The 12,584-nt window shown below is 40.2% G+C and overlaps 1 protein-coding gene across 10 annotated transcripts in view; it reads right to left on the bottom strand.

Moving 5' to 3' along the window:
* Nucleotides 1–5,823: 5,823 nt before the first annotated feature.
* Nucleotides 5,824–12,584, bottom strand: part of LOC148369324 (peripheral plasma membrane protein CASK-like) — a 36,748-nt gene continuing 29,987 nt past the window's right edge. For 4 of the 10 annotated variants that reach the window (XM_088331286.1, XM_088331288.1, XM_088331287.1 and 1 more), the window contains 6 exons: nt 11,411–11,491; nt 11,241–11,321; nt 10,913–11,115; nt 9,268–9,351; nt 9,053–9,079; nt 5,824–7,330 (listed from right to left, as the gene is read on the bottom strand). In XM_088331286.1, coding sequence (XP_088187412.1) covers nt 7,154–7,330; nt 9,053–9,079; nt 9,268–9,351; nt 10,913–11,115; nt 11,241–11,321; nt 11,411–11,491 — 653 coding nt within the window. In that variant the 3' untranslated portion in view covers nt 5,824–7,153. The remainder of the gene's footprint in view (nt 7,331–9,052; nt 9,080–9,267; nt 9,352–10,912; nt 11,116–11,240; nt 11,322–11,410; nt 11,492–12,584) is intronic. The other 6 variants (XM_088331291.1, XM_088331293.1, XM_088331296.1 and 3 more) reach the window with 3 other exon arrangements.

Genomic DNA, 12,584 nt, shown 5'->3' with positions numbered 1-12,584 from the left:
GTGCATAGCATTTTTCAGATCTTTGCACTAATGCTCTATAGTCTATAGAAGAGAGCGATCTGGACCTACGCTTGGCTATTCTAACACATTTATATTGATTGATAGACAGACAGACAGACTTTATTGATTCCCGTAGGGAAATTAGTTTTACACCATTCCATTGTACAATTTGCTTTATGTTTAGATTCGATGTTCTGTTGGAGGGTGAACCTGCGCCCCCATTCTCTGGTCTCCTGAAGACACCCAACAGATATTCAGCCTGATTTGCCCTGAATTTGGCTCCATCCATCCTTTCATCAACTGTAACAACCTTGCCAGTCCCTGCTGAAGAAAAGCAACTCGGGAGCATGATGCTGCTACCACCATATTTGAGAGTGGGAATGGTGTTTTGAGGCAGTCTTCCTATGAAGGCAAATGTAAGGCTGTGCAGCCCCAAAAAGTTCATCTGTGATATTATCTGACTAGACAACCTTACATCTCTTGTATCTATAGATGCACGACATGGTGGCTGTCCAGGGATTTTGTCCCGTTTTAGTGAACTGTCACTCGATAATCTTAAACAGATGGTGAATACGGCCAAACCGACGACTTGCCAGTTCGACCCGCTTCCAGGTTCACTTATTAAAGGTCTCTTTGGCGTTCTTGCACCTTCAGTTCTAAAAATTTTAAACATATCACTCTCCTCAGGTGTAGTTCCAGCTGCTTTTAAGTCCGCCGTCATTAAACCCACACTGAAACGACCCAACCTTGATCCAGAAAACTTATGTAATTATAGACCTGTGTCAAACCTACCGTTTCTTTCTAAAATACTTGAAAAAGTAGTGGCACAGCAGCTGAATGATTTCATGTCCGAGAACAATCTCTTTGAATCAATGCAATCGGGATTCAGGGCTAACCACTCTACTGAGACAGCTCTGATTAAGGTAACAATCTCCTACAAGCAATGGACTCGGGCGCATCATCACTTTTGCTGCTGCTGGACCTTAGTGCTGCATTTGACACAGTGGACCATAATATCTTGCTAGAACGGTTGGAAAAATGGATTGGTCTCTCAGGAAACGTCCTATTATGGTTCAGATCCTACCTCTCAGATAGGACACACTGCGTTAAATATGGCGAATTGACATCTGAGCCATTTAGTGTTACTTGTGGTGTTCCGCAGGGTTCAGTGCTTGGCCCCCTTCTCTTCAGCATTTATATGCTTCCACTAGGTGATATCATTCGCAAGTATAATATCAGTTTCCATTGCTACGCAGATGACACTCAACTCTTATCTCCCGATGGAGGAATCTGCCACACTAAACTGTGGAAATTTGGAGGCCTGCCTCACTGAGATAAAAGAGTGGATGTCACTCAATTTCCTGCGTCTTAACTCTGAAAAGACTGAAATGTTAGTTATTGGTCCATCTAAGTCCCGTGACTTATTCTCTAAAACCGCTGTGAACATAGACAATTTCCACATCACACAGAGCGACTCACTTAAAAATTAGGTGTCATTTTCGACCCCGATCTGTCCTTTCAAACACATGTGAAGAAAATTACTAGAACCACTTTCTTCCATCTCCGTAACATTGCTAAAATTCGTCCTATACTTTCTCAGTCGGATGCGGAAATCATAATTCACGCATTTGTTACCTCCCGTCTTGACTACTGTAATGCACTACTTTCCGGTCTTCCGATGACCAGACTCAAGAGTCTTCAGCTGGTACAAAATGCTGCAGCGAGGCTCTTAACAAGGACAAAAAAGTACGATAACATCACCCCAATTTTGGCTAACCTGCATTGGCTCCCTGTTAGCCTAAGATGCGATTTTAAGGTTCTCCTATTACTATACAAAATCATACATGGACTTTCCCCCTCATTTCTTTCAGATCTGATTTCCCCCTATGTCCCGGCCCGAAGCCTTCGTTCCGAGAGCGCCGGTCTCCTGGTGATCCCAAGAGCCAAGAAGTGTTCCGCTGGTTCGAGAGCATTCTCCATCCGGGCACCGGTGTTGTGGAATGCTCTTCCCCCTGAGATCCGATCTGCAACCTCAGTGGAAATGTTTAAATCTAAGCTTAAAACTCACTTCTACTCTATAGCATACGAATAACCTAAACTTCTTATATGTAATAACTTGTGAAGCCCTTAGAGACTATTTGTGATTAAGGGCTATACAAATAAAAATGACTTGACTTGACTTGTAATTGCTGTCTCCTAAGTGGCTTCATGCAAAGATAATTGGGCCTTTTTATATAGTTCTTTCAGATGGGGCTTTCATCTTGTCACTCTTCCATAAAAAAGGTAGATGTATGCAGAGTGTAACTTATAGTTGTCTCATGCACGGATTCCCACATTGGATGACCCACAGCTGATCATAACCCTCTTAGTTGCTTCTCTGATTAATTTTCTCCTTGTTTGGGCCAGAGGTTTAGAGGGACGGTCAGGTCTTGGTAGGTTTGCAGTGGTTTTATGCTCTCTCCACTCTGATATGATTGCACGCACAGTGCTACAGGGGATGTGTAAATGTTGCAAAATTAGTCATTTAGGTCAATATTGGATTATTCGGAAATCATCAGCAAACTTCTGTGTCAGTTGGCTAATCTAAGAGGACAGGGGGGCAATACATTTGTCAGTACTTTTGCTAGGCACTGTGGTTATTGTGATTTGTGATGGGAATTCCAGCTCTTTTTAGAGAACCAGCTTTTTCATACCGGCTCACTGAAATGGATTACTTTTTGTTAATCTACATATTACAAATAACATAACATTTACACACGTATTCGTCTACAATATTGTAACACCCTTTTTCTTTACTGTATAGTCAGTTCTAAGTCATTTAAACATTTGACTTTTATACTAAGCAACTTTAAAGTCAATCAACACAGAAACAAATTAAAATATCAAACCCTCTCATTGCCTACATCACACCGGACGTCACAATCTAAGCTAAAGGCAAAATAATAATGTACTTGCACTGGTTAGAAGACACAGGAAAAGTCTTAGCTGCTAGTTGTCGTCATATTGTGTGTTTGTTCGTCAGAATTAGAGAAAAAACGTTCGCGATCGTAAATTGAAGTTTTACAGGATTCCAACGGGCACTCCTAAACAGAGGGAGAAAAGAGAGTTGGCATTCAAGCAAAAACATTGTACCGAGACGTTCGGGTTTCATATCAAATTAGAGAAATTAAACGTGTATTTATTATTGTTGCTATTATAGTCCATATAACTTATTATATCAGCAAAGTATTTATTCATTTTTTTACATTTAGCTAAATGTTAGCGTATAGCCTAAATTCCAACTACAGGTATAGAATTTTAAACACGGGTGGGTCGAAAATAAAAACAGGCTCGCATTAAAACAATCGTTGGGCATACAATCCAAGTACTGTACTTTTTTAATTACATTTAATTATTTGCATATTTATTGATATCTTTTTGTATGCCCAATGATGTTTTGGTGTTGTTTTTTATCAAATAAATTTCCCCCGAAATGCGGTATTTGAATGTGTTAACTGCTTTGTTAGACAAAATCCTGCATGGACTTGCTCCCTCATTTATTTCAGATAACCAGCTCAGTAGCCTAGATGGTAAGGCGCCCGCTTTGAGACTGGGAGGTCGGTGGTTCGCGCCCCGGCCGAGTCATTCCTAAGACTTTAAAAAGTGGTCGGCGGCGCCCTCTGTTGGCTGCGGCTGCATCGGCTCGCTACAACGGGTCAGGTGCAATTGACATTTCGTTCTGTGTACATTGTTACACAGAATGACAATACAAGGAAATTATTATTATTATTATTTAATTTCCCCCTATGTTCCGGTCCGGAGTCTTCACTTTGAAAATGCTGGACTAATAGTGATCCCAAGAGCCAAGAATAGATCCACAGGTTCAAGAACGTTCTCCATTCGGGCCCCGGTGCTGTGGAATGCTTTCCCCCCCGAGATTCAATCTGCAACCTCAGTGGAGCTGTTTAAATCTAGGCTTAAAACACACTTCTATTGCATATGAATAATATATATATTATGTTGACAATGTCTGTGTATTATTTTTTATTGCAACATCCATTGCAGCCTGGTCATCCTGGAAGGGGGATTACCTCATGTCCGCTCCCTTCGCAAGGTTTCTTCATTTTCCACAAGTTGAGGTTTTTGAGTTTTTCCTTGCCCTCCTGTAGGTTTTAGATCAGGGGATGGTGTAATAATAGTCTGTGGTTTGCAATAATGTGTGGTCTGTGCAGCCCTTTGAGACTCTTTGTGATTAAGGGCTATACAAATAAACATGACTTTATTTTATCAATTGAGTAGTGGTTTTATGCCTGAACAAACTCGTCACTGCCCTCTACTGGCCAAAGAGAGCACTTGGTTTGCTTTATATATATCCATCCATCCATTATGTGCACTGCTTATTCTCAGTAGGGTCGCGGGGTGCTGGAACCCATCCCAGCCATCTTCAGGCAGTGGGCAGGGAACACCCTGAACTGGTTGCCAGCCAATCGCAGGGCACACAGGGACAGACAATTCGCTCGCTCATTCACACCTAGGGATAATATGGACAGGCCAATTAACCTGACATGCATGTTTTTGGAATGTGGGAGGAAACCGACACAAGCACGGGGAGATCATGCAAACTCCACACAGGAAGGTTGGTAGCTGGATTTGAACCCATGATCTCAGAACTGTGCCGCACAAGCGCTAGCCACCACGCCGTCGTGCTATACATATTTATATAATTATTCTGATGTGATTTGCACCTGATATACCATCTTATTTCTCTTCATCAGATGTAGTTTCACCAAAGCCAGTGCCCATCCTCGGAAAAAAACTAGAAGAATGAGAATAAAATTAGCAAAGGCAGATTGTTGGCTGTTGTAAAAGGATAGTGGGATGTTTAGACGTGTTCCAAGGGATGGGCAGGGCACCTGTATGATGCGGCGGGGGAAAACCAGAGAAAGCTGTCGGGCCCTGCTGTTGAACAGAAGAGTGTGTTGTGTCACCCTGACCCGAGTGACACGGCCGCTTTCTTGTGTCCCGTCTCATCTGGAGGGACAAAAGCATGACCAACTTGGGTTGAGGTGCATAATTTGTTTGGGTGTTTGGGCACTCGGGTTGGTCATGGTCCCAAAAACATTTTTGTGTGTTTTTTGCTAACCTTTCCCTTTTTTTATTTGCTTTGGTTTTGTGTATGCGTTTGTCCTGCTGTTGGTCAACCATCTCGAGGGATATGACCATGACTGTTGGCCACAAACACCAGCATTCATAATCTGAATACTCTTAAAGGGGATTATTCCCCCAAATAATAGTACGTGTTTGTGTGGTGGGGGAGCTGGACATATTTTAAAAAAATTAATTAAAAAAAATTTAAAACCCATAAAAATTAAAAAGGGTGCAAAGCCCTACAAGGCAGCATCCGCTCCCATTCCTCTACTCAATACACTCCCAGAGGCACACCAATCCCAGCCCTGGCAACAGCACCCACCAGAGATCTGGCCCTGGGCCACAGAGCTACACCACAGTGACGACCAGCCAGCCCCCAGCCTAGCGACGAGCCAATTAATTTACAAGTACAGCCCCATGAGAATGTTTTTTTTTTTTTTTTTTACCATATGGCCGCCTGAGCAAAATTTAGTTTGACATTCGTGCACTCGAGAAAAGCATGTGGATTAAGGGTTAAAAAAGAATCAGGAGTTCATTTCGGATGGGAACAGTTCACCATTTTCAGCCAAACTTAATGAGTCTCTTTGCTGTAAATCAGGTTCTTACTGTGCCCGACACCCACCAGGTGATGGTGCATTTATAATAAAATGTTGCAAGTTTTCGTTTTGCATAACAAAGATCAAAACAGACAATAAATTCAAGATAATGTATATATTTTTGTTTTTTACAAAATGAAATAACAAAAAATGTCATACACAAGAGCTGCTTTGGACATTTACATAAGTCATTTACACACAAGTTAAAATGAGAACACTTGAAGAGGCACAAAAGCAACCGTACACTTGGAAAGAATCATGATGTCGCGTGTGACGGGGGAAGCATTGTGCTACTTCTGGTAAAGCGTCAACTTCATGTTAAACACCGAGCTTCTTTTCATCATAGAACACTGGCTCTTTCTCTGTAGTTCACACAAATGGCATACCATTGAAACATTTATACGTAAAAGGTTTGACTTATTTACTCACCCTCGAACAAGAATACAGTACCAGACTTTTTTTTTTGTTTAATAAACATCTGTTAAGATAAAAAATATCGGCTCCAACATTTGATTTGTCTCAACATACATGAAGTTGGACAATCTTCTTGCACTGTCATGACACGTCGCACAAAAGTAGTAATGAAAGTAGAGTAGAGCAATGGCCCTGGTGGTGTGCCAAAAGAAAAGGGGGGTGTGCATAGATGTTACAAATCTCTTCCCCGTGCCTTTTCCAAGCAGTTCATTTCAACTTTGCCTCTCTACTTAAGTGCTATGCGGACCTGAAAGTTACAGATGATTCTCCGGGCAGACTCGAACGAATAACACACACATCAAACTGTGTGAGTAAAAAAAAAAATGTTCTTTTTGTGCAAATACCAATGTAAACAAAGTTTGAGAGGGACACGAGGTACAATAGATGATTTAACAAAATGTGCTCCTTTGACAAAATGGTGGGATCAAAAGAGGTTTGGGAAAACAAAACTGCCAAGTTTACTGTGCTTTTTGTTGGGTTTGGTGTCCAGCCACCTACTTGTGCACACTGTGGCAGCTTCTGATGTGCTTCGAGGTTCCACCGGTTTAGCCACCCGGTTCCACAGAGTGCCTTTGAGGACACATGTAAACCTGCTTAATGCGCTAACTGCTATTGCCGTATCAGTCATCCGTCATTTCAAAAGCATACGTACAAAATGTACTATGGACCACACCGCCTTCATCTATGCAAGGACAGAAATGTATTCACTTATTATCTTTAGCATCGCTATCACTGAGGATGGATATGTATATATGTACACATTAAGACCTTCAAAAGCATTGAAAGACCAAAAATATGCCACAGTGGCATCTTCATGAGGTTGCACATTATTTTCTTACAGCTTCATCTAGAAAACATAAGATTTTGATCAACATTCCAGCTAATTGCACTGATGTGACACATCCTTTCTGGAGGCACTGCAGATGCCTCAAGAGTTAGTTCCTGCTGAGACGAGCTCAGTACACCCAAGATACAGGGACCCACTGAGGGGTGTTGCACGCCAGCTCCACAGCTTCCTCCAGCAGGCGAAGAGTGTCCTCTATCTCGTTGTTGATGATAGTTTGATCAAAATAATGGGCGTACATCTGCTGCAGCATCTCTGACTCTTTCTGGATCCTCTGCAGGGAGTCATCCTGACAAAAACATTCACACATGACAATATATGAGATAAAGTAGCCGGTGAATGCATTCTCTCAATACCGTTTGACGGATGCTTTACTGAGTAAATGAAATTAAATGATCTGCATTTATATAGCGCTTTTCAAGTCAATGACTTCCCAAAGCGCTTTACAGTGTGCTTCACATTTCCCAATAGCGGCAGTGATCTGTGCAGCCATGTAAGGCGCTAACCTGCTTATTGGGGGTATTGGGGGTTCAGTGTCTTACCCAAGGACACTTCGGCATGTAACACGGACAAGCCGGGATTCGAACTGGGATCCCTTAATCCTAAAACGATCGCTCTACCTCCTGAGCTACTGCCGCAGTGTTGGGCCTAATGCGTTACAAAAGAATGTGTTCCAGGAGCTAATTACAGTTTTCGGTAACATGTAATGCAACGCGTTGTTAAAAAATTGTAAGTCAACTGATTTTTCACACTAGTATTCCAATTTCGATGTGACTTTTGATTGAGTAATGATGAGTAAACAATGTCGACAAAAATCGACAATAGAAATGGTCGACAATGACAACTACTTTTGCCAGACATATTTTTTCAACAGACAGAGGCAGCTCTAAATGAATAGAATCCCTGCAGGGAGTCGCACATGCGTAATAGCATCTCTGTTGAGCGGTAACTATAGCATACAGAAATGGCATGGTCAACATCAACTACACGTACCAAAACTCCTAATCTTTGGAAGGATTTTAGCCTGGATACGGCCAATAAAAATACTACTTGCAAAGTTTGCAAAGCAGAGCTTTTGTATCATGGCAGTAGATCAGTGACGCACGAAGATTTAAAGAGCACATGGACTATTGAACAAAACTGAGACTTACCTTAGTAATTTTCAAGCAAGTCAACACACTTTTGATGACAAGTATTGTACAGGTATATGTAGCTATGGAATCATCTTGAACGTAGAGGTAAGATCTTAGGCCTGAATTTTGGCTTAAAATGTCAATCTTTAACTCAGGTCGGTCGGGCTTCTCATTTTTTTTTTCTCTATGGGAAGATCTACACAGCATGTACTTTTACTATTATTATTATTTCGATAAAAAATGCTTACCTAACTATCAGTTTAACTACAAATCACTTGATCTCCTCCACTGTGTTGGGGTAAAAGACACGCGGCTACCTCCCTTCACCTCCCTCACGTCAGACGTCATTTCTGCTTCAATAGCTTCCAAGCTTTGTTAACTTTCTGTTTTTTGGTCAAATCTTTCACTATTTGCTGCTTGTAAACATGAGCACATAATTGATGATATAAGTGTGCAAAATTTTGGTCTTTTTGTTTTTTTTAATTCATCAGGCCAGGAGGAAAAAAAGAAAATGTTTTGTATAGTTAGTATACATGTTTTTTCCATTTATTTTATTATGTGGCTGCTTTAAAGTAGTTTTATTGGTCTGGCTTCTATGAGAGTATATAGGTAGGGTCAAGTCAAGTCAAGTCAAATTTATTTATATAGCCCTTAATCACAAAAATGTCATTTGTAACTAGGGAGTAACTTTCAGACTACTGCGCTACTTATCTGGTGGGTAACGAGACTTTTTAAAGTAACTAGTAATTAACTAACCACAGTTTTTCAGTAACGCGCCCAACACTACTGACTAAACACACTCAAAGGGGATGTAGGGAGTTGATGTTGAGCAACCCACACAGCTAAATGCGCTGAAGATGAGCAATTATAGTACTTACAGGTAATTTGCGACACCACTTGGGAAGCTCCATTGCAAATGGAAAAAAGGCATGCCAAATAAAAGACAAACAATCTTAAAGCAAAGACGGTAGGTGATGAATGCATAAAAGGTTAGGACAACACTGGCTGTTCAGAAAACTGGATTTGTACAGCCAATGTGTGCACACATGAAAGCACACAAACAATAGGGAACAACGGAAGGCGGCTATTGTACCTCTGTTGAGCCTGGCGTGACCATAGGAGCTGCGATGAAGACGACATAGGGAGCAAACTCAGCTGTTCGGAGAATCTTTAGGGCCTAACCGGAATCAAAGAAAAATTATAAACACAATTATACTTTTATTAATTGCTAGTATTTGTGGGTTAATTCCCCAAAAAACAAAACTGATGACATAACTTCATTAGTGCTTGGGATAATTTTTGGGATGGAAAGATGCGTGTTATCGATATGATATTAAAGTTATCAAAGATGTAAAGTGAGAGTAAAATGTATTTGATCCCTTGCTGATTTTTTGGGGTTTGCCTAGTAATAAAGACATTATGATTCTAGACTCTAAGTATAGATGTATTTTAACTTAGACAAAATATATATATATCAAGAAAAAAAACTTAATATATTTTAACTCTTACTAAATTCAATGAGGGAAATAAGTATTTGATCCTCTAGTATGTATGAGGAATTCTGGCATCCACAGAACAGTTTAGAGACTCCGAGTCAACTCGTTAACTGAATTCAAGTCATCAATACTTACTATCACCTGTACAAAGGACACCTGTTCACAGAATCGGACAATCAGACAGATTCCAAAATCTTCAACATGGGCAAGACCAATGAGCTTTCTCAAGATCTCAGGAAGACCAACAGAAAGACTATTTGCAACACTTTGCGTCGCATTGGATTATAATCCTGCAGTGCCCGAAAGGTGTCCTTTCTTAAAAAGGCAAATGTGGCAGCACGCCTAAAGTATGCCAATGATCACTACAAAGATACACAAAGTTACAATGAGAAGGTTCTGTGCTCAGAAGACACCAAATTCAACTAGATAGATAGATACTTTATTCATCCCCATAGGGAAATTCACACTTCTAGCAGTATCCTTTTGTTGTTTAATAACAGATTAACAGGATGGCCAATTAGCGGTGCACAAGAAGGATTGGAGCAGCGATTTAATACAGTTCCAAAACGATAAAATATTTTCACTTTGCAAATGTCTACAAGAAAATTAACGCATTGTGTCACGATCAAGACACTAGGTTGGGAAATGCATACAAACTCTCACTCTTTCCTAGCACAGCAGACAATCTTAATAAAACAGCGATCACTCAAGCACAGCAAGAAAAAAAAAAAAAAAAAACATTGTTGGTAAATAGCCGTGACTTCATATTTTGTTATTGTCCCGGTATTTATTATGCATCCTGATTGTTATGTATTATTAATATACTTTACATTTTAATACTAGCTCGGTGGCCTTGGGGGTATGGCGCCCGCCCCGAGACTGGGAGGTTGTGGTTCAAGCCTCGGCCGATTCATACCTAAGACTTAAACACTGGTACCCGTTGCCTCCCTGCTTGGCGTTCAGCATTAGGGGGTTTGGTCACCTAATGACTCCCAACACCTCAGTTGGGTTGAGCGAGGGGGCTGGGAATCCCCTCCTCTGAATCAATCTCCCAAAAAGAGTCAGAAATGACTCTAGCCACCTCCCACTAGGGGGATATGGCTGTGGTATATATAATATACATTTTAATACAGCGTATAGTTCTTATTGCATTATTTACTCACACCTTATTTCAAAAATTTTAAAAACAAAATATTTTACTTATGATAATGTGTTGTTCTCGTCTAGTGTTATGCGCTTCACCTGTGGCTCAACATCCAGAATGGAGATCATGCCCTGAGCATGGATCTGCCGAATGGTTTCCAGCCTGGTTCCGTACATGGCGTCTTCGTGACTACCATATTCCAGGTAGTCATTGTTGCTGATGTCCTGCATCATCTGATCATGAGATACAAAGTAATAGTTCTTTCCATTTTCTTCATCCTTCTTTGCAGGCCGGGTCGTGTCTAATGGAGACATGAAGAGAAGTTTTCATCTTCGAATAAACAAGTACAGGTGGAAAACAATTCAGACAGCCAAACAAAATAATAGTAATGAGTGATTGTGCATGTTGGGCACAAGTTTTTCTTACGAGGGATGGGGTAAGCAAAGCGGTCCGGATGTTTTGTGATAAGTGTGTTCTTTATGTGCCTCCTGCCAACTCCATGTGCACCTGAATAGAATTAGAGATATGCATGAAATGACAATTTGATTCTCATAATAAGTGGAAGCTTAATAGAAGTTTTGACCAACCCTACTTACCAAGTAAAACCAGTGTTTTTCTCTTGAATGAAGGAACCCTGACAACTTCCTCGTATGTAACGAGATCTAGTTGATCAAACACTGCCAAGAAAAGGTGTTATTAAAGTAATGCAAAATATGTAATTGAATGTTTTCTGGGTTAGAGAACACAAACAAAGTAAGACAATTGCATGACATTTAATAACAGTACTTGTCTATTGACAAAACATGTTTTTGCATTCAAAGGTCAAAAACATAATAGGGAGGAAGACGAATAACAGCAATGATGAGTAGAAGTAGACTGAGATACAAAAAAGGGAAAGGTTGAAGAGGAGAAACAGAGATATAGAAGTAGGAGAAGAGAAAATGTAATAAGAGGGAAGGGAAGTATAAAAAAAGGTGAACAAGTAAAATATAAGAGGAGTAACATCAGAAGAAGCAAAATATATGAGGAAGATTAGCAAAAGAATAGGAGAAGATTGAGAAGTAGGAATAAAGAGAAGCAGAAGAGCAAGAAATAAAAAAAAAGGAGGAAGAATGAGTTAAAGAAAAAACAAGAGAATGAAATTGAGGATCAGGAGAGTCAGAATAAGAAAAAAAGACTAAGAGGAGGAGCAGCAGAAGGATAACAAAATGAAAAAAACAGACGCTGGACAACAGCTCGTTGAAGTTACTTACATGCAGCCAAGTCATTGGGAATGAGAGAGCATGAAACATGGGCAGAGGGTGGGAGCGCAGGGGTTAATAAAACACACATTCAAATAAAAAGGAGACCAAAGTTGTTGTTTAAAGTGGATATTTAGATTGGATAGTGTCTTTAGGGGGGCAGGAAAGCAGGACAAAAAAGATAGGTGCATTTGATTGTACATATTTCTGGATGCATTTCGATGTGTTAAGAGTCTTGTGAGTCTCAATCTGAAAAAGCTAAGTGTGTATGGTGTTTGTGCAAGAACGCAATAGTGAAAAATAAACTTGAAAAACAAAAACATTTTGTGTTATATTTTGTATGTGGGATTGCACATTAAAGTTTGCTGAGAATGTTTACAATTTAAGTGATGGAACAACGGCCAGATTTATTTTGTGCTGTGTTGAACTATAACTGATGAAATTTATAGACTGAAAAAATTAAACCTAACTGAAACCGAATGAAACCACGAAAAACAAACGTAAAAATTGACAATCTTAAACTTTAGTT

The sequence above is a fragment of the Urocampus carinirostris genome, chromosome 3 (genome assembly GCF_059441175.1).
Source record: "Urocampus carinirostris isolate Australia breed hairy pipefish chromosome 3, RoL_Ucar_1.0, whole genome shotgun sequence".
In the NCBI taxonomy this organism is placed as follows: domain Eukaryota; kingdom Metazoa; phylum Chordata; class Actinopteri; order Syngnathiformes; family Syngnathidae; genus Urocampus; species Urocampus carinirostris.
This window is presented reverse-complemented; position numbering and strand designations above follow the sequence as displayed.